Below are 23,155 nucleotides of genomic sequence, written 5' to 3' on the forward strand. Positions count from 1 at the left end.
TGCTGAACAGATGACTTAGTTGGTTTTATATGCATGCACTTATACTTTCCATGGCACTGTTTGAATTTCAAACTACAGCTGTTAGTTATTTTCTTATATGTCTTAATTTTCAGTCATTATGCACTTTTCATGAAGTAATAAGAAGCAAAGTTGGAAGCAAGACATGGCCCAGAAGGAAAGATGGGAAAAAACACAAGTTACTGAAAGCTCATCCTGATATCTGCAGACAGTTTTATCTTTAAATGGTTCTGTCAAGTTCTTACATACAATCCTTCAAAGCAGGTTTTAACAGCCATTAAATCCTTTTTGGAAACATTTTTAGATGTCATCGTCATGAGATGACATTTCAATCTCATAAATCTCCAATACAGTGCTATATATTTTATGGAGGGGAAAAACATGATAAAGTGTGCTCACATACATGAGTGTCTGCATAAGACAACTTATTGCTGATTTGCCATATAAAGTGAACATTTCCCCTCGTCAACCAGAAAAAAGAAAAGAACAGAAAAATATTAAACAACAGAAAAATAATATTCTTTAAGGGCAAAAGAAAATCAGTGGTATCTGATGTATGTTAGACTTGAACAGAAGCGGACACGGAACAGAAACCAATTCACTGAGCCTCAACATAACATACATAACACACTGGTATCTTGTATACCAAAACACAAATTTACTTTCTTGCAGATACATATATGTGAGTTCTATATCCCTTTTCTCAGAAAGCATTAAGACAACTTGAAAGGACATTGAGTCGATTGATTGTGTATAGAATTGTCCATATGTCCAACTTTGCCAATAATTTACAAACAAAGGCATGCTGCTAATTTGGTCATTGTGCAAATGTCAATAATATTAAAATGTACCTGCTTCAACACAAACTCATATGTATTCACACCTATGTCTATGACAAATGCTTAACATGTATAAGTGTAAAAGCGCAAGTGTTCAACCGCATATCCGGTATTTCAAAAGAGAAAAACTGAAGTGGGCTGAGGCTGGTTGATGGAGTCGCAGGCAACACTCGATGGACCTAGGGTGCTACACTCATCACAGGTAGTAACAGCAAACTACACACACTGCAAGCAGGACATGTACTCATGCACCCACGTTTTTAAAATCAGAAAACTGTAAAGAGGCTCAAGGTAACAAGCCAGCTCAGTAGACTGGCACCCAGCCTCTTTAAATTAAATAAACGACCAGAAGTTAAACAAATTTAAATTAGGATGCAAGTTGATTCTACAAAAATGTAGACAATATTTCACAATATTTGTCAAAAACAAGAAATCATTGTAGCAAAATACCAGTATGTGAACCTACATAGTGGAAATAGGGAGAATCGGGGCTCACTATGCTGAATAATAAAAACAATACATGTTGATGTAATGACCTTACTCTGGTATGGGGCATAAACACACAAGTCACCCAAAATGGAGGCAGGACAACACATGGAGTTCCAACACACACTATGTGAACTAAATATGCAGTTTCAAAAGGACAACTTTTGCTATTTAGCTGATCAGTTTAATTATTTACCTGTAACATCAGTCATGAAAAGGGCAAATAGAGTGCAGACAGGCCAAAAGGTGCGTTATATAATCTGGCCTTAATTACGGAGTTGGGGGGAGCAGCCTTGGGGAGCCCAAGGCTGCGTTCACTAACACAAGAACTAGGGGAGCATTCCCCAACACACATGCTCACAAAGAAATACACAGCATACAAGCCATTTTTTTCGATAATACTGTGTATATTCTTTATTAAGGCAATCACATTTGGAAAAGTTTTGGATGAGAAATACATTTGGGTGACTCATGTTTTACAAACAACAACAAGGGCATGGAAAAGTGACCAGATGATTGTGTTTATGAATCATTTTCTGTCGTTGTGACAAAACTAACCGGGACCAGCAGCACTCTTACAGGAATTAGATGTACCAATGTTAGATATTTTGCTTGTCTGTGCCTCTAAGTAACTACGTCATTTTTTTTTTGGACAATTCTCAGTAGGAATGAATGCGTTTCATCTACACACCATAAAGCTTACCCTCCGTTCCTCTTGTCATAGTTTAACAATTCACCCTTTGGTAAGATTTACAGGGTGAGTGTCAGAGCACAAGGCAGAGTAAGTCTTTTTTGCAAACTGTCATTGACGTGGACCCATATTTCAAGCAGCCTTCAAACCACACGTCAAAATTCAAACCCACACGATCTCATCATGATCTCAGCCCACACATCATGATACAAAGTGTTATAGATTCCGATGCTTGATGCAGTGTGTATATACACTAAAACGTAAGCCTCAACGCAAGGCGAAACTTTGTTTGTGTCAATTTCACAGCAGTAAGGGGAACAAGTTGGTGCTGCATACATGAAATCAACGACAATGGCTGCTTTAACTCAGAATCCAGACGGAGAATATTAAATCCATGTTAAAGACACACACACGCTCACACACACACTTCAACACACACACATGCATGCAGGCCTAGCCATGCCTAAAGCAACACAAGTGGCTCCAACCTCAGCCTTCAAAAGTCGCTCCAGACTTCTGTTGTCATTCCATAAGTCATCCACCACAAATTAAATTTTCTGTGTCAGTGATTTATTCTGTGAAGAAAAAGTCATAAAAATAAAGATCTCAGTTTGAGTTCAAGGACTTCTAGTAGCCTCCTCTTAAGGTTTATTTGTCTTATTCTGAGAAATCACAGAACAGTCAAGATTTGTGTATTTTGTCATGGTAAAGCTGTTAAAAAGTGTAGCTTTTTATAATATCCCAGGTTTTTTGTATAGACAGAAAGTTTTTTGTGTGGCAACCACTTGTCATTTAGACTCATACAACAGGTGGATTCTTCATTTTGTGTAACTGAGTAAGTAATTAACTGCCATACCTTCCAAGCCTACCATTTACTAAATGTTCCACACCTATTCATTAGCAGTAGAAAGAGTGTTTATAAGAGTACTGTACTTGAATACAATGCGATGTAAAATTTGAGTATAAATACTTTCAACTGTTGGTCATGTGACCATTTCAAAAGAAAGTGGGGCTCAGCATTGACCATAGAAATACAATGAGTTTGCCTGATACAACAGTACACTGTGTTACCATCCTGCTACATTCATTTAACCCCTTGTTACACCGCTACTAACATTGGAACATGTATCAACTTATATATCAAAATAAACAGACTCATGAAGTAAACCTTAAAGGTGAGCTAAGTTGACCATGAAGTAAAAAGGTGTGAAGTGTTTCCACATATGTATTTTGTTTGTAGCTCTGCATCTGAGTGTCTCAGACACCAATGTTGAAATCTGTCATTCGGTCACCCTCCAAAGACGCAGTGTGAGACAAACAGGCCGTCATGCCAAGACACTGATGTAGACGAACGGGAAGCTTTTAAACTGCAACCAAACCACTTTCACAACGTATTCAAGGGAGCTAGGGGAATTCTCCAAAATAAAAACTTGTCCACAGTGACATGAAAGTAGCATTTAAGGTTTCCATCATCTTCTCTGTTTATTCCATCAGAATGTATGAGGGCTATGTTTAGCAGACTGTTAAAATGACCAAAATGACTAATTGGCTAAATCTGAAAAACCATCACAATGAATAGATATTCCGTGTGCAAAACAAAATTGCTAAATGATCTTGCTTTCATTTTATGTGTATTTATTTATTTAAAAGAAGCTACAACAAGTATGCAATGTGTTGCTATAGTAACCTGCCTGAAAGATGATCATCACATGCTCACACAAGACAGGGAAAAAAGTCAGTTTGTTCTTTTAATCGCTTTATCCGACGACTGGCAAGGTGATTAGCACCAAATCTGTCTGTGTCTCTGGCAGCCTGCTTGTCTGGTGTGCATAGTGGAGTACCACATGTTAAGTAAACATTCATTTAAACTTTTAAGGGTCGATAAAAACAGTTATACAGTATCTTTAAATACTTCCTATTTTTCCCTTTTCCACACTGAGTCAACTTATTGACGACCCAATTACAGTTTTAAAAGGGGAAATAGTGCTTATATTGCATATTACAATGCAGAAACTATTGTGCTGTGCATTTTATGTTATGATTTGTGATTACATAAATATTATTTGATATATCAACATTCACAAAACTCAAATAAGCCTGGGTAGTGTTTCAATAATTTTGTTCTGGTGTTAGCCACTTCAATGAAAACATCATAAATACACACATGTATTGTAGACCTGCTTGCAATTAAACTAATTATGGCTCTAATGGCTTTAGTTTTGTCTGTCTTTGCTGACAATTGAGGTATTGATAAATAGGATGTGTGCTTAACTATAGTTGATTCCCAGCTATTACTTGTTCTTATTCAGAGGTTATTTCCAAACTTTAGGTGTAGCTCAGACACACACAGCAGTAATTTAATCTTAAGTCAATCATGGCGAACAGGAAGGATTTTTAATATTTAAGTGCAACCACAGGTCTGCATGAGGTATACTATAAAAACAGTGTGACATCCAAAGCTTTAAGGTGGAGTCGTGAGAAATGGTTAGGACTCTAGAGGTGGTTTTCTCAACACCCATCTGACTCATATTATTTCATATTTCCAGCAACTTGCACGCGACAATTTGCGGCTTACAGCTCCCTATCTAATCCGACGTTTCATCGAGAGTGAGATAAAGGCGTTTGCGTAAGCGATCACTACAAATAGTGCCTTAAATCCTGAGAGGGTATATTTATAATCTCAGTGAGATCAGAATTTGATTAAAAGATTTATACATTTAAGTATAAATGCAGTGGTGTCAGTCTGAGCTGCTAGTATTAGACACAATTGCCACACTGTTGTCAAGGAGGAGAAAATTATCTAATATGATTGGTTTGTTACTGGAATAGGGTTTTTCTGTTGTTCTCAAAACAACTATAGAACTAGTTTGTAATACACAAATATTACTAGCATGGTTTTTCTTAACAAAAACACAACATTGAAGATTTTAAATCACAGTTATTAAAACATTCACCAAAAAGGCTGCTTTAGATCAGTTGTAGTAAATGCCAGTGAAAACAAAGCCATTGATTTCGGTGCCAGGTCTAATAAACCAAAGGTAATTATGATGGTGGTTTTGTTTATCAGTACTGAACATGCTCTCTCACTTCTAGACAGTGAGTGTGTTTATTTTCTCCACTTAATGTTTGTCTCCAATAAGTTATCTGTGTATACCTGAATGTCTGCCATGAATGTGCATTATTTACTGTCTCACAATAAACCTTGCTCTTTACAGATACAAATCCACCTACATGCAAAGTGGTGCATTCCTAAAAATAGATGTTGTTTATAAACTCTGAAATCTAAATTACGCAGTGTCTATTTATAGAGTTCTGGAAAGCTGATCAAACTTCCCACTGGGACTTTCTCCGGGAAGCAGCAGCTTAAAGGATGCAAATGACGGCAAATGAGGCCTTACATCAGAACGGCAGGCTATAATGATTTTAACAAGCCATTCACACATTCCCACACACAGAGGTATCAGAGGTATATGAAGTACATGTTTCATGCTTTTAAATAGTATAGGTCAAAGGCCTACAGGGAACATGGAAGTGACAAAACATCTGCAACTGATATATAGTAGTGTTTTTGGTAAATAAGTAACTTATGCAAAGACACACATTTGATTAAACTAAAAGAAACAGACTTTCCATATGAAGAGACACAAGTGTAGTATGCTGCTGCCGCTGCCTTTTTTTGTCTAAAGGTTGAAACTCAGTCCGGAAACTTGGTTTGATCATTGTGCCATGAAGTACAATACTAAGTTGTAAATGCAGACAGCCAGTTGAAAATAAACATTTTTCTGAGCATAAAAAGCTTGTTTTGTGGCTGAATCAGATTTTCTCATAAACGACTGGGCGATTTGCATTTTTTTCCAAGTGGGAAAATAGTGTATGTTTAGCAAAGTTAAAATCAGAAAATAGTGAAGCAAATTTTAATTTTTTTATTTTACAGTAAATGGCTTATGACTTTCTCTCGCATTTTAGTTGATGGTTAACATTTTAAAATGTCAACAACAGAACTCTCATTTGATTTACTCAAGTCATGGCTCCTATTAGATTTCATGGCATGAGCACAACTGGAACTGAAGATATGAACTCTTAATAAGGTGTAGCTATTACATTAAATACGCCTCATACTGAAGATGGAAGACAAGTGAAATAATAGTAAAAATTGGTTAAGATTAGGACTGGGTGAAAGACATAAAATCTAAGTTTAGGTTTAGCAACACAACTGTTTATTTTAAGTAAGGGAAATCCATTAGTCATGGTTAAATAACTTTTGCCTAAAAACGAAAATGTCTTTCAGTAAAATAGTTCCTGGAAGGACTGCACATTAAACCTCAGTCAGCAGAGTTTGAGGGAGATGTAAACACCCATCCATCAGCAAACCACCACACCATTACTTTCCATCAAACTGTTTCCATGTCAAACAAATGGGTGATTTTGTTAAAGAAACATCATCTTTTCATGAGGAGGAGAAATGTGCCTCTCAGCTTTCATGCAGGTTTTTGCTTTCTAAGATATCATGTCAGTGGACCACGCTCATCTCAATACACAATGTGTTATATGAGAGCTTGGATTAACATCATTTTGTCCAAAAACCTGAGTCAATATGGTTTCAAACTGAAATTTTAGACATCTGCAGTTACTCAAAGTTGTTACCTGTTAGCTGAATCCAAACCCAAATTTGTTTTCAATATCCATTTCTTTTCTGAATTTGCTGAACTTGGCTCACTACTTGCATAACCATCATCATCAAATTCTTATAAGATTTGTGTATATGTAGCAACACACAAAATTGAGATTAACAATGAGAAGACCTGAAAGCATAGCTTATTCTGGCCTTTACTTTGTTTCCCCCCTCGTTAAATCTATGTCAGTTGTAAGGAAAATATGTAATTTTGGCACAAAAATAGGATGTGTTTTTGTCCAATTGAATTTTAGCATTTGATTTATGTCATTATTTTGCTCGAGCTTGATTTTGCAAAAAACAAAAAGAAGATTTCAATACAACCCACGTTCAATGGTCGCACAACCACACAGCAACGCACAAACAGTGAAATATAACCCATCCTCGGATATGGAAAAGTGGACAATTTACATACACTGCAGCTGGGAGGTCCTTTGCCTTGCTCAAGGGCACATTAGGAGATGAACTGGCAACTCTCAAAGTACCAGTCCAAACCGATGAGTCTCCAGTTCCCCTGTCAAGTCCCTATAGACTGAGCTAGTGCCACCACCCCATCTGCCTTCTGGTATTTTATGAAGAGCACTCTCTCCACACAGCTGCATTGTGGGTGGTATAAAGATGTCAAGCAAATTAATTTTCAAATATACTATTTTCAAATTCCAATCCTGACAATATTCTTGTCAGGAAATATTGTGGAAAAACATGGAATGTGTGTGTGCAAAGATGCTCTCTTCAACTGTCTTGTCAGATTTATATGGTTGATTAACATTGCTCAAAACATGTGAAGTCATCCACCACAAGCACGTACAGTTCTCTATGACCACCTTTGCTTTGCTTTGCACATAATCCACTGAGACTACTTCATAGATTAGACTTATGTTAATGCTACACACTGGAGCGCTCTGGGGAGCATTTAGATTCTAATTGACGCAAACAGTTCATTAGGACATGTGCTTTCAGTTTGAAAGGCAAAACCAGCTGTTTTTGTTGTCAAAACATCAGAGAACTTCTTCATCTTTTCAATGGGCTGTGAAACAGACTGCCAGGAGGAACTTTGCTGCACCTGCTGAAGGTCTAGGAAGGCTGGCCTTTAAAGGAAGGAAAAATGTATGTGGCAGTTTAATGGGCTATAGTATTTTTTCAATCTTAATTTATCACTGATTTAATGTTCCACCTATAGCAAACATGCTGAGAGACCCAAATCCAGCGAGGCACTTCACACGCGGGCCAGACATGATGTGGTTTTGCCAGAGCTGGTTACAACCAATGTTCCGTGAGTATGGTTTCTTTTATTTGTTTTTCAGGCAATCACATTGAGCAAAAAGGGAAAATCATCCTGTGGGAGGAGTGTTTCATGGGAAAAGAAGAGAGTAATAAGATTGAAGGTGGGAAGAGAATGTGTTGTTCTGACCACACAGAGAGTGTATCCCCAACTGGTTAGTAAATTAGCAGTGTTTGATGCATCAGGTTGGCCTAATTCCTACATACTGTATAAGGAAGCAAAGATCTCTTTCTCTTGTTTGACTTTGAATCAATACAGGTTGGGTTATCAACAATATATGTTTGGAATGTGAATAATTGAGATACTTTGAATTAAAAAGCATCGGAAAATTGACCATCTACTTGTCAATTGTCAATATCCTTTTAAAATGTTAAATATCGCATTTTGTAATTAAACGTCTCATTTGAGGTTTTTAGGGTCAGCACTACTGATTACCAAGACCACCACCATTCTTCATGGTCGACTGCTCGGGAAGTCTTCCGGGCACACGGAAGATTGAACACTGAGGCAAACATGATTGAAAAATTCCTGGTGAGGATTATTCAATTATTGTGAAAAATCATCTGACTCACTTCCAGAGAAAAGTGAAAGCCTTAAAACAGAAGTGATGCTTGTTGTGTGCTTTTCCAGAGAAATGCCTTTGTCTAAGCCTGATTTTCCCAGTAATTACCAGGAAACATAGTCAGTTCCACTTCTAGCTGTAACTGGGCCAACTGTGACTTTCACACTCAACAGTAAATTAATGTGGTTCAGAGCAGAGGTTACGTAAACATTTTATATGCTGAAGTTGCTGTTGACTGATTTGAAACTGACACACATGTGGGCAGTGTATCCTACCAATGGTACTTGCAAAGTTGTAAATGGGGTTTTAAGCAGCAAAGAAAAAAAGGGTGTTTTGTGGTGTGGTTACCACGATGCAGTCAACCCTCAGTCCAGGAGTGTGAATCACATTCTTAATTAGAGAACGCAATCGAAACCACATGTAAACAATTAGCCTGCAGGATAGCAGGGCTGTTCCTCCGTGTGTGTGTGTGTGTGTGTGTTGTTTTTTTGTTCTGCCCCTACTGAATGCTGCACTTTCCCAGACCTCAACTGAAAGAGTGTACCAGAGAAAATCCACACACAGTTAAAGGATCACACACACACACACACACACACACACACACACACACACACACACACACACACACACACACACACACACACACACACACACACACACACACACACACACACACACACACACACACACACACACACACACACACACACACACACACACACACACACACACACACACACACACACACACACACACACACACACACACACACACACACACACACACACACACACACACACACACACACACGTAAGGCCTTGATATCATTTTTGGAAGTTATAGAGATGTGTTTGGATCTCGTCAACCATCACTCACTCAATCAAGGGAATATGGGAAGTATTGCCAGAACATCTAAGGTCAAACATCAACTTAGTACCACTGATTGTTGCGTCAGCTTGTCTTCTTCATGTAGTAGTGAGTGTTGTTCTTAAAATGATAAAGCTGAGGGCAAATTATATCTAGTTGCCTTAAAAGGGGAGTGCAGCATGTAGATATAGGAATACTCCTTTATCCAGAATGGAGAGAAGAATTGCTTCAAAAATCCTCCTTTCATGCGTCAAGGTTTAACTGTATTTTACTTTATTGTCTCTACTGGTTTGTTTCACTGTTAGCACTCTCAGCAGGTTTACATTATTAACAGTCAGTCACACATTGTTCCTATGTTGGTCCCATTGGCTATGATTGTCACTGTCAGACACCACTTATGACTTTTATTTTAAAAAGGTTGGCCACACAAATGCGAGCTGTTGGCGCTGTTGTTTCTTTGAAACTGCCATTTAACATGCCGAACGAGCTAGCTAGTTATTGTCAGCGACACCAAAAGCCAGAGCCATAAAAAAAGTTCTCCTACCAAAATACATAGCTCCCGACGTCAACAAACTCTTAAGCAGAAACTATATAGATTTCCAAAGTCTTGGAGTAAACAGTAAAGCCAAATAAACCTTTGTCAGTCACTGATATTGAGTTACATATTTTCAAGTCTGTGTGTGGTTTTGAATGTTTTTCAAAGATTACCCAAAATAACAAACATTACAATCAGCAGCAAGATGTGATTCATGATTGTGACTTATCCAATTAAGTAACAAGCATATTTTCTTTTCTTTGAAGAACAAAACATTTGAAATTGTAAAAATAATTTGTTACTTGACTGCAAGAAGAAAAATCTGTGTTAATTTCAAATCCAATACTGGATGCATTTCAAAGTGTTGTTGTCTGTAAATACAAATAACTTTATAAGAGGCCAACCACATAAAAAAGCAACAAACCATTAATCCCTTTCCCCTTCAAATGGCTGCCATTCAAATTGACGACAAGCCAACGTAGTCCTCATGGGAATAACAGCCAATGTCAAGATTTTGTTTTCAATTAATTGTCTTGATTAAATTAGCCCCTCCCTGTCTTCAAAGAAGGGAGTACACTACACCCTGATGACCTTCCTTACTGATGGAGAGTCTAAGACATCCATTAATGAAGCATAACTTTTGAATAAGGAAATTCTTCTTTGTGCCAACACATGTGGCTCAGACCACACTCTCTCCATTTTTTGCCATTCCTCTTTATGCTGTGCTTTGTCTCTTGTCTTTCTCCGTCTTCTTCTCTCATTACATCTCTTTTGCTTAATTATCTCTTGTCTAGCTCTTCTCTCTCTCCCATTCCTCCTTTCTCTCTGTCTCTTAGAGGCCTCCAACCCCTCTTATCCCTGTGTGTTTTCATCACATACTGAGAAACCAGGACGTAATTATGCAAGAATCTGTGTGCGTGAGCGTGCATGTGTGTGTGTGTGTGTGTGTGCAAGCACTTATTGTGTCTCATTTGTTTCTGGTTCCGTATGTGCATACGTAATATACATAGGCCTACATCTGCGTGTTTGTTTTTTGTGTCTGTTAAGCGTGAACCTCTCCCACTTAATGGTTTGTGGTCTAGAGGGTGGGGGGAAAAAAAGAGTAGAAGAATATGAGAGAAACAAGGAAAGAATGTGCAGACCCAGAGGTACTACTCCCTTGTTGTTGATAAGAAAAAACACCAGGCGTTTTTGGCTCAGGGAAGATAAGAGTAACATCCTGCACAATCTCCATTTAGCCTTTATATTTCTTTCATTTGAAAAACAATCAATTAATCTTTATAGGACAGGTGTACTGTACTATAATGTTGAGAAAAACCTTGCATGTGCCGTTTCACAGTGTGAACATGCGGAGGACACTTTTTTTTAATCCACTGTGGAGGGCCCTAAATAGTGCATGATTAACTGACTGAAATTAAAAGACCAAAGATACGAAAGGTTGCACTATGTAGAATAATTCAGGATCCAGCATCTGTGCTCGGAAATGTCATTCCTAGAATTCAAAATACTGATTCAATTGAAAAGTAAACAAATAAATAGACAACATATATTCAAGTTAAGACTGCTCTTTTTCTTAATCACACACAGCTTCACATTCCGAGGGCGAAGGCATACAGGAATGCAGTGCTCTGTCAAGTGTTGTTTGACATTATGACAAGTAACTGATAAGACGATATAAACAAGTGTGCGTGCGTGCGTGCGTGTTTCCTCATTAGTGCTGCACTGTTCCTCCGGTCTCATAGTTAAAAACTCAGTCAATCAGTGGATTCTGGCGCATGAGATACTTTACGCGGAGAATACTTTGGCACTTGTGACAACGTTGTAAGGTCTCGGATCCACGACAACATACAAAACAAAAAAATCTGGATCTTCTTCAGTGGTCGGGGATGATTGGGATATAATGGGAATTTTGGCACTCTGTGTGTTTGTAGCCGTGTTCAACTACATTTCTGCCTCTACAGAAGTCTGCACCAATACCCTGCTGCCTGGAGCAAAAGGTAAGTGTGTGTGTGTGTGTGTGTGTGTGTGTGTGTGTGTGTGTGTGTGTGTGTGTGTGTGTGTGTGTGTGTTTAAAACTGAGAGTACAGTATTTAAACATGCAATGTATTGGAGTGTTAACTTAATGTCCTAACAATGTGAATGTCCAAAACAGATTGTGTGTCAAATGGAAAATTCTGAGGAGACACCACTAATGTGCTTCAGGGTTAACAGAGCTAATGATAAAGGTAGCAAGCATGTAATGTCCTGTAGTTTATTAGCTTGCAGTCTGCTACCCCGTAGTCTTTTTGGAGGGAATGCCTCCGTGTGTGTTATTCATTTTATGGCATCCAGTAGCTTGATCCCCTGCTGATTCAGACGGAAAGACCTAATAAAATACACACTTAGGCCAAGCAACAGTTGTTCAGCTTCATACACATTACTGAAAAACATGGCAGTTTTTTACACAAGTTAGGGACATGTTTCTTCAGTAGTCGACATGCTCTCTCACTCTGCTTGCCACTGGGAAGTGAGTGTACATTTGTCAGCTTCCCGAAGAATTTTCTGTATCAAAAGAAAGTCCCATTGTGACGGTGTGTATTTAGACAGCTGCCACTAAACTGAACTGATTATTTGTACAAGACTCATCCGAGATATACTGCTGACCACAGAGTTAGGCTCTGAATGTGTGTATCCTCACGTCTGCAAATTTCATTGGATGTTTCATTCCCCCCAAAAAATGTCTTATTTATTTGAACTTTTCCAGCAAACATACTTTTATTGCATTTACTGGTATTTTGACTCCGGAATTTTAAATAGAATTACAGGCCTTTTATACTTTTGAGACATTAGAGTGTCTTTATGGGAAGTTAGACACTTTGAATTAACTCACAAAAACAATACCGGTAAGTGATTCTATTGCTTTCTTACAAAAATCTGATATGTTTGTCACGTTGGAAAACCTCTCGTCTCACAGAATCAAGTGAGCCATGTAGTCCTGAAAAGGAAATCATTTTTTGTAGTCAGAAATTGCATGAAATTGTATGAATTTGCTCAAATATAGGTTACTTTAAAATGTCCACACAGCCTTCAGAATTTAATAATCCATTTTCCTAAGTACTCCTCCAGTCTAATGGAGGTGTTCGGTTTCAATCGTTTGTTTCAAAGCCCAGCACAAGACATAAATTGCTTGGCATCAACAACTAGGGCATCATTCCAGCTCTAATAGACAATCTGAAACCACCCAAGATTTCTTGCCAAGAGCCCTTTGAGCAGTGAACCCACCAGAGATATTTATCTTATGTGTGCTTTTAACAAAAAAATATGTGGTGTCACTAATACTTCAAATCAGTTAGTGCTTTATAAAGGATATTGGTGTGGATAAACATGGCTTGAAAAGTAATATGAAGAGTCAAAAGATATTTCTAAACATAAAAGTTTGATGCAAACTTAACCTTACAGTAGGACTTGCACCCAAACCAAAATCTGGCCCGGCACTGAAACTTTTAGACAAATAATCACTGAACAGTGCTGTGCTGAATTGTTTTTTTGCCAATAGTTATTATTAATAAAGTTGTATCATCATCCTGTAATTGCCTTAATTTCCATCCTTACCAGCACAGAGTGGGAATATGCAGATGAATTCCTTGCCACACTCTGAAAGCAATCCAGCATTAAGGGATATATGATCTCCTTATGCATGTCACTTTCACACTACTCTCTACTCTCTTTAATACAGGAGACCAAGGTACGATTGGAGAGGTGGGAGAAGAGGGGAAACTGGGAAAGAATGGACCACCAGGACTTCCAGGTATTTAACATCCCTCAGTTTATTACAAGCAGTGCATCTGTCTTTCTTAAAATGCTCAATGGGTTAAAGACAATTGAAGGTGGGATGAAACAGCAAAAGTAATGGACTGGAAAGCCTTACTTCTCTCTTATGTTTGCACAGAAGTTTGACTTCACCCAGATGTAACTCAAAAATATAATTTGCTTTACTGCTGGAAACACAACAAACAATCACAACTGACTTTCTGTACTGAGACTTTCTGTACTTTCAGACGGAATGCGTGACTTTGCTCTGGCAGCAGTTTTTGCTTTTTCCTGCTCCAGACAGCTTGCCCTTTCCTTTGCTCTTTGACTGACTGACAGACAGACAGACAGACAGACAGACAGACAGACAGACAGACAGACAGACAGACAGACAGACAGACAGACAGACAGACAGACAGACAGACAGACAGACAGACAGACAGACAGACAGACAGACAGACAGACAGACAGAGACAGACAGACAGACAGACAGACAGACCGGTACTGCTGTGTGTCTGTTGTGTAAGCAGACGTGTTAATTGCTGCTGAGGAAATTGGTGGCGTCCATATGCATTCAAACTGGGCTGGTACTAGCTGGCCAACCAAGCAGCAGATGTCTGTACACACACACACACACACACACACACACACACACCCCCCCCCCCCCCCCCCAACTGGCTGTATGAGACACATGCCAGAACTGCTTTTCCAAAAGTGTAAAGACAAAGAAAGTATATACATGTGACCCTTTTCAACTTTTCAACTTTGCGGATATTTTTCAACAGTATAGCAAACCCAATCATTATGGTTTCTCTGTGTGTATGCCTATTGTAGGAATGAACGCAGGTTCCTATGATGACTTTGTGACTGCAGTATGTCAAGGGCTCCACAGATGACGCATGTATTCCCCATCTTAAGTTAGACCTTTTTACAGGAAGCAGTTGCTTAATTTTGGAACGTTAAAAGGGAATTCATGACTATAATTCTCTGGTGAGCAACAAACACAAGTTGCGGATCCAAGCTTATTAGCGTCCACAAACCGTGGTGCTGGATTCCTACATTTGGTAATTGTGCTTTAATTAATTACTGTCAAACACTTGGCAAAGTTAAGGTGAGACATTAACATTTGTAAGGTTCTTAACTCTTGGAACCTTTCGAAACAGCAACAAACCATATGCACAACGAATGGGAAATCTGGAAGAAGGCCTTTATTCCATGTGACCCAGCCCTCTTTCCTGTGGCTCTAAAAAGCAGAAATACCAGCATTCAAATTTGTCATTATGCTTGGGCCAATAATGTGTAATAAATGATTCAATCTCAGTTCTGCTAAACATTTGAACTTCTTGGATTGTTTTATTATGTTAAGCCTCGAAAACATCTATTCCAATTATCGTTTTAGAAATAGCTCAAGGCTGTCTTAGATTTCATGATAAGAAAGAAAAATGTGGCCTTCACCTCCTTTCCTTCAGCAGCTGGAGAATCCAGACGTTAAGCCGGTTAGAGGGGTTGGCCATTGTAAAGCGCGACTGCAGTGACAGGGAAGACTGTTATCTGAACGTTTAGATAGACGGTTTAACTGGCGAGCGTGAGCACTGCGACAACAACGTTAATCAAGCTTTATAGACACAAGAGACCCACACATTCAACTTTTCATATTGCATAAAAACACAAACCTATAATCCCAGTTTAATCAGTCCTCAAATCAGAATTATACAACAATATTTACTTTGTGCTTCTCAGGGATTCACTCTGAAAACTATGCTAAAAATTGAAAGCAGATTACAGAGAAAATTCCCATAGGCCTCATGTACCAGACAACACACAATCCATTAGACCTCACACATTCTGCCATCACTTCTCACAAATCATCAAATAGAAAATCAGCATGAGAAACAGGGAAATGGGAATAGCTGGCTGTGTGCGGGTATGTAGCCTGTGTGTGTGAAGCAAATCCCTCTAATAGCAATAGGCCTCTATAATGTGTCACTTAGTATTTCAAACCCCATCAGTTTCCAGTTGAATAGTTTCCTGAGGAAATACTCATTCAAGTGCTGGCAGAGAGCCTCAGTCTGCTCTGTAGATTTCCAACACGCATGCACACACACATGCATGCAGGCACACACAACTTCTACACCTTCACTGTAACGTCCAACAATTTTAAACCAGGTGCCTTCTCAGCATATCTTTCAACACTTAACAAAAACAGCCTAAATATTATTGTAGAGTGGCAGATGACAGTAATCACATCACAGACAAGAAATGCAATCCGTCAGATAAAGATCATAATAGAAAAGCACTAAGTTCTTACCAATCAAAGAACTCAATCAACTAAAATCATGCTCTGTGTTCCAGGTCTGTGTACCAGATTTGTTGATCTTTTTTTTTCGACAGGAAAAGTACAGTTAAGTTAAGTCTCACTGTCTCTCTCACTTAACAGAACAGAGCTATTGTTAGTGTTACTAGTAGCGCTCTTGCTTTACCTCATGTGAAATATCAAACCAGTTCAAAACCATGAACTGGAATCAAAGAAACATAAAACCAATAAACATAATTAATATAATAAATGAATGCATTTGTATAAAGGTTGACTTTAATAAAGAAGGCAATGTGTATTTTTCCACAAACCCTTTCAACACAAAAAACTTCAGTTCGGGCCCAAAACAATTCAGCATTTTTCCCTCTAATTTATTTACTGGCATAATAATGATAACAATAACAGCATCTATTGTGGGTCCAAACTGTGCAGTGATTGTTGGGAAAAAGCCTCAGGACTCGTAATCTCTAGGCGCATACAATTACGTTGATTAGGCTTGAAAAGAACAATATAATCAACATACAAAAGAGAAAGGATGAAAGCCATAGAAAATTGAAAAGATTTGACATGAATAATGGAAAATTGGATATTAAGAAATATGATGACGTGACCTACCCTATTTAGCCCACTTTAGATCAAATGTGAGGTTCTGGTTTGCATAGTGAATACAACATTTTTATTTTGAATTCTCTCCATACACTCTTTCTTTCTCTTCCTACCCAGGAGTGTTAGGGGAGATGGGGCTTGTGGGAGAGGTGGGCCACATGGGAAAGATGGGGCCTATTGGAGAAAGAGGTATGACAAGAGTCTATTCCATAAGTGTTGCAAGGTAAATATTGTCATTGTCTTTGTCTTTACTTCTCTACCAAGTTCTCTTTCTCTATAGTTAATAATATAATAGTTAATGTATAAATATTGTTCTGATGGATACATAAACCTTAAATCAAAGAGATTGAAGAATGGGAAAGCACAAGTGGAACACTTCCTACCCTTAGTGTCCTGTAAAAAGAAATCTATTTACAAAAGAAAAGTGTAAAGTGTAAAAATGTGTCCTTGTTTTACTGCCATGACACTCTTCCAACCTGCCTGTAATTGTCGACAAAAGACTAAAAAATTGCAAAAATTTAGCGGTGAGGTTTTTAAAGGATTTCATTCACTTTATTATTGCTTAAAAAGAAGAAATATAGTTCCCTGAACTCGTCCTCAGTCCAAGCACAGCTTCATAATCTTGGACTCAAAACATAAAATAAAAAGAACAGACATGTCTACACAAATCAGCAAACCTAATTAGTCCCATGGCTAACATACACAAGTAAGAATTTTCCCAATTCCTTTTATGTTTTAAACGATCACATCCAAAGATAGAACAAAACATGTTGTCATCCGGCAGCTTTGCCCAGGGTGGCTGAAACAATTTCTAGCTTTTTTTAATGTTTACGAGCAGTCAAGTTCCCCCGCCATTCTAAGCATTCACTTTTCTCAGTATTCATTATATTTAATACACTTACAGGAAACGTGCTTTGCCATCTCAGGCAAAGGAGTGAGGTCACAGGTTTGGATTTCCCTTGATCCCGAGCGCCTGTAGCTCATAAAACACCTACAGAAAAACGTTTTTTTCAAACTAAAATCCTGCTACTCTCTTTTCTGAATTTCATGGTACAATACCACAGAATGGATCTGGCAACCTCACTAAACATAAATAAGATTACCATGGTACATGATATCCTTATAGATGCTTTATGTCTATGCACTTAGTACTTGTACTCTGTGCAATGACAATAAAGTTGAATCTTCAATCTTCATCTTCATGTCTATGCATTTGTCTGCTTATTATTAGAGTGTTTACAGAGCATTTTTCTTGGACAAAATAACAACCATGTAAGGCTTTAAATGGTGTGCAATTAGTGAATTCATGGGGAAAACTATCAATCTAACTGTATCAGGACTGTTTGGGGTTAAATTCTGCTACAGTAGGTCCCAAGAACAGAGGATGCATTCTCACTGGAGCTTTTATACTGACAACAGAACAATCAGTCTGTTTATTCAAAGATCAGATTGTACAGGTACAACCTGTCCTAATACAAAACCAGCCTACTTTGATGTTTGTACCGCAGCCCTGTTCCCCAAAATGTGCAACCCTCAGTTCATTGTGTCAGTTTTGCTCAAATATAGGTTAATATGTTCTGGATGACATTTACACAAAAAAGTTACATTCTTGATTAACTTTTTTTATAAATGTGGTATATTTTTGAAGTATATTTGGAAAAATTAAATCTGGGTTACAGCAGGTAAACATACAGTATGAGTCAATTTATACCAGTGTTCAGCCATTCCTTATGTTTTGTGTATGATGCAGCCATCTAGTGGTGATAGTTTGTAACTACATCACAATGTAATATAAAAAATAATTGATTAAGCAGTGGCGAGCCGTGACTTTTATAGCTAGGGCCTCTGACCCCTCTTCCTTCGTCGAGAAAAAAAAACTCTCTAGCCTTAAGACGCTAATCGAGCCTTAACAATGCAACAGAGAAAGAGTTATTACAAAAAACTACTTATTTATTCAGCAAAACGTTTTATTTACAAATTAAAAATACAAATAATCATCACACAAGCTGCATGTACTTCAGCGATATATTGAAACAATGGCCCGGGTTGCAAAACTCATGAATGCCAGCCACCCTCTACCACACAAAACACAATTTCTGAACACCTATCATGACAAGGCGCCCACAGCCAGGAAACGATGGACAGCGATCCGTGCATTTTGGAACAGAACACAGGCAAATTGTTAAAACCGGCAAAGCTAATTGAAATATATTAATTAATTTGGGGATACATAGGTAGAATGAATTAAGTCGGCACGGCGGCCTACATTGAACATAACTTTAGCCTACCCTTGTCGATCCTGTCATCCAGTGTTATCGGGTATAGCTGCTGATATTCACATTTTTCTCAAAACTCCTTAAAGATAGAACAATCCACGGTTTTCTTACATTTGTGAAACTTCAGAATTCGTATTTACCGCTATTACAGCGTTGTTTTGCCTCAAAAGTGGGCGGGGCAGTAATTTCAACCGGATGTGACGTATTATCCATATATGGCTCTGCTCTCATCTAATTGACGTTGGCTCTGACGCTAACTAGCTACTTATCCTCTAGTTTGACAGCAGACGGAACTTGTCATAAAATCTGCGATAATAAAGCCCACCCATTTAGGGATAAGCTATGATTGGTCAATTGTACTGTCATTTGACATTACTCTCTCGTTGAGTTCCTTGCCTTCTATGCATTTATAGCTTGACCAACAATCACCTCCTATCTTCCCAGTAACTCCAGAGACGGCCAAAGGAGCTTCTTTCATTTAACCCTTCACATTACAACAGAAACTGAATAGGCAGATTCGAAGAATTTATTTCCTTGGAAATGTTATTTTAAATACAATTAAATCAAGTTTTGGTAAATCCAATGAAAAAAAATGTTTTTATATATTATATATAAAATTATATATATAGCCTATATATATATATTTATTTTTTTAATGTTTTTAAATATTCCTTTTTAGAATACCTTAGGGCCCTGACGGCTCGCCACTGTTATTGAAAGTATTTTTTCACATGTGATTCCTATGTTCTGTAGGTATCAAAGGTGATCCAGGTTATATTGGGCCCGCTGGTTTGAAAGGGAAACCAGGTGAGTAAGACTCCAGCATTTCAGACCCAGATGATTTTTCCCGGATATCTTAACATCAACACTTGTTTTGAAATTGTAAATATAGACTTGAGCATTTTATGTCAGTGTTTCTACAAAATTGAGTAGATGCTTTATATTCTCAAATGGCCATCAAATCAGACCACAGAAAAGCACAGGACATACACAAATATACTGGTACAGTTTTGTCACAGGCGCAAGCAGGAAAGTGATTCACTGCTCTAAATACGGTACAAGTCATGCTGCCCCATTTTTGTATCATTCAGGCACAACCTGTGACTGTGGCAGGTACAGGAAAGTGGTCGGGCAGCTGGATGTCAATGTAGGCAAGCTGAGGAATGCTGTCAAGTTTTTGAAGAACGGTAAGCATAAGTGGTTGGATATGTGTGATTTAGTCAGCCACCCTTCAATACTGTGAAAAGCACTGAAGCTCTAAAAAATGCTTATTATTGAAGAATGGATATTGTATTTATGATTATGCAAGCCAACTAAGAAACACAATGTTTTGTTCCTTAATATTTACTCTTAACTCTTCTGTGTTATTCTTATTTTTTCTAATCTTTTATTCATAACATGTCCATGCCCTTGCAATCACACATATTGGCTTGTTGAAAAAACTGACAGTAATATCTTATTCCTTATTTTATTTAACCCTCTGCAGTCATCTTGGGGCTGAAGGAAACAGAAGAGAGATACTACCTGCTGGTGAAGGAGTCTAAGAGGTTCGGAGAGGCTTCAATGAACTGCAAGCTGAGAGGAGGTACCCTGGCCATGCCAAAAACCAGCAACACCAACCAGCTCATGGCAGACTATGTCAGGCAGGCTGGACTAACAAGAGTTTATATAGGAGTGCAGGCTCAAAGCAAGGACACAGTAAGTAGTCCCCATCATATTCTCATACTACACACATGTTGCTTTACAAAAGAGGAGGAGTATCTGTGCCTTAATTCTCCTGAAACCTGGTTTAATAATTAGAAACTATTTTTTTTAAGTGTTCCTTGCTGTTCATAACTTTCTGATAATTTTCTTCTGTTTTGTCATCAGGATGGAACAAGGGCTCAAGTTTTTACAGACTCCAGTCCTCTGCAGGGTTTTGCAGCTTGGAGCCAAGAGGAGGAGCTAAATTCCAGAGTATCTCCTCCCACAAACTCCAGCTGTGTGGAGCTGCTCAGCTCTGGAACATGGAGTCATGTGGAGTGTGAAGCCGCCATGTTTTTCATCTGTGAGTTTCCAAAGAGCAGGAGAAGAGGAGCAGGGGGAGGAGGAGTATTCTCATGAGTCAATGAAACATTTAAACTTGCATGCAAAAAAGACATAGGTAAACATATATATCATTTGTTGTGTAGAATTAGTAATTAAATGTTGTAAAAAAAATATTGAAAATGAAAAATAGGTTGTGCCTGCATTATTGGATTTTTATTATTTTACTTGAAGAATGGTACATCATTTGCTCTGATGATCACAGACAAACAGGTTAACATAGTGTTTCCCTGCTTTGGCCTTTCAACATATAAATTCAATAGGTCAAAAGGAGACAACTGTACATTGTAAATGTTAATGTTGCGTCTTGGCTGAAGGGTGTTTAAATAGGCAAATGTTAGCTAGCATGTTAACCAACTTTATTATTTCCATAATACATGAGACTATGTGTCTGTCAGCTTTCTGTAGCATTCCAAAGTTACAGCTTTAAAGCAAAAGTATTTTGCGGGTATTTGAAAACCCATAGCTTCACTGGAATATTTTCAATTGATAACGTTCATGGATTTTTATTGGAAATTATCATATCTAATTCTGTGTTGTATTTTGTCAATATTACTTACTTTCATTCAAAGCCCAGCAGTAAAGAGGCGCTACTGACAATAAACATTGGGGGGGAAGTAGCATAACGGTCTGGCTGATAGAGTCTTACACACAGGCTTAAAAAACATAGGCCGAAGTTTAGGGGTGTCTGCAGGAATCGGGTTAAGGTTTTGGTAATTTCAGTACAATTTCATTTAAGTGCTTGATGGTCTGGATGGATGGGAGATCACATTTCAAGCACAACAATGGAATAAATGTCTGTGTTTGAAGCCATAGCTATAGAGCCAAAACAGGGCCATGGCTTTTGCTTTATGGTTGGCAATGTTGATCAGTCCACCATTTTGATCCGTACTGAAACATCTGAAGTTTGTACAGAAATGTTGTCCCCTGTGGACCAGTCCAATTTAATTTTAGTGATCCCCTGACCTTTCCTTTATGCTGCCAGATTTGATTAATTCTGAGAAATATATAATTTACTATAGATGAAATAGCACATATTTCTAGAGACATTAATGATTTGGGTACAATAAATTACTTGCATTTCCAAATGTGTTGTTTAGGGGACATGTCTCAACAACCACTGGTTGGATTGCCATTCAATTTGGCAGGACATTCATGTTCTCCTCAGGATGAAATGTTATCAATTTGTGAATCCTCCTTTTCCTTCCTTGCCATAAAGCAAAGTAAAAATAATCAGGGGGGAGATAATTGCCAAAATGTGTTAATGTAACATAGGCTGTTCCCCTATTCTCCTTAGATTCTTCCTCTTCTGTTCTGCAGATGTTTCCTGCAAGCTATCTAGTAAAGAGGGTGAAACAAGTTGCTGACTGCTAAAAAGCACTTTCAGGAATTTTTAATATATAACTTCCTCAATTATATGTCACATTTCTTTGGCAATAATTTCTTGCAAAATCCCTGACGAATACATGGTATTATGCAATATGGGAGGGCATTGTAACTTCTTCACATCACGTGCAATGTCATAAACCATCCTTAAACCAAGACAAGTACACAATCCCTCTCCCATTTGCGACCAGTTTTTGGTCATGCAATGAAAAAGCTGTTGACGGATTTGAAATGACATTAGGAAGAATCAAATTATTTTTGTTATGTTGTTGAACATAAACAAGTGGCTTTGAGTCCTGTGCTTTGCTTATAGTGACTTTCAATAGGGGGGGTGATGGCAAAGTCCATACTGTGGTGGAAACTTCTGAAGCAATGGAGACGAAACAGAGAGACGCTGGAGAGCAGGAATTTGATGGCAAAACACTGTTGGATTTATTCGGAGTTGCGGCCGGATCTCAGGGATAGGAAGAAGTTTTAACTAGTTCCAAATGGATAAGAAACATTCTCAGAGCAGCATACTAAACAATCTAGGACAATATGTCAAAACTTAACCTGACATCCCGTTCACACAGAATTTGTCTAACGAAGCATCTGGGCTCAGCCCCAAACAATAAAACCAATCTAACAACAGGCGTAAGAGTGTACCCACTGTGGGAACAAGGCTGTGGAAGCCCAGGCTGCCCCTCCTTAATGAAGATAACAGCACCTGCAAGGCCGTTAGCCTATGCCAGAGGAGGACAGAGAGGA

At 38.2% G+C, this 23,155-nt stretch overlaps 2 protein-coding genes across 3 annotated transcripts in view; one reads left to right on the forward strand and one right to left on the reverse strand.

The window, feature by feature from the left end:
- LOC134862409 (tumor necrosis factor receptor superfamily member 11B-like) overlaps positions 1-19,103 on the reverse strand; it is a 62,308-nt gene extending 43,205 nt beyond the window's left edge. The window contains exon 1 of the mRNA XM_063880339.1: positions 18,950-19,103. Coding sequence (XP_063736409.1) covers positions 18,950-18,967 — 18 coding nt within the window. The 5' untranslated portion in view covers positions 18,968-19,103. The remainder of the gene's footprint in view (positions 1-18,949) is intronic.
- Positions 11,680-22,701, forward strand: colec10 (collectin sub-family member 10 (C-type lectin)). Of its 2 annotated transcripts, XM_063880340.1 has the most exons (7): positions 11,680-11,949; positions 13,668-13,739; positions 16,779-16,850; positions 19,691-19,744; positions 20,029-20,124; positions 20,424-20,635; positions 20,807-22,701. In XM_063880340.1, exons 1-7 carry the CDS (start codon positions 11,853-11,855, stop codon positions 21,038-21,040), a joined length of 837 nt encoding a protein of 278 aa, XP_063736410.1. In that variant the 5' UTR covers positions 11,680-11,852; the 3' UTR covers positions 21,041-22,701. The 2 variants fall into 2 exon arrangements, with proteins under 2 accessions (XP_063736410.1, XP_063736411.1); XM_063880341.1 differs by lacking the exon at positions 16,779-16,850.
- Positions 22,702-23,155: the final 454 nt, after the last annotated feature.

Source organism: Eleginops maclovinus, chromosome 3, assembly GCF_036324505.1.
Source record: "Eleginops maclovinus isolate JMC-PN-2008 ecotype Puerto Natales chromosome 3, JC_Emac_rtc_rv5, whole genome shotgun sequence".
Lineage (NCBI taxonomy): Eukaryota > Metazoa > Chordata > Actinopteri > Perciformes > Eleginopidae > Eleginops > Eleginops maclovinus.

Excerpts from the sequence above, each read along its gene's own strand:
- colec10 (XM_063880340.1), top strand. The coding sequence starts at position 11,853 with ATGGGAATTTTGGCACTCTGTGTGTTTGTAGCCGTGTTCAACTACATT. Across the intron at positions 16,851-19,690 it reads GGGGCCTATTGGAGAAAGAG|GTATCAAAGGTGATCCAGGT; the intron begins GTATGACAAGAG and ends TATGTTCTGTAG. Across the intron at positions 20,125-20,423 it reads TGTCAAGTTTTTGAAGAACG|TCATCTTGGGGCTGAAGGAA; the intron begins GTAAGCATAAGT and ends AACCCTCTGCAG.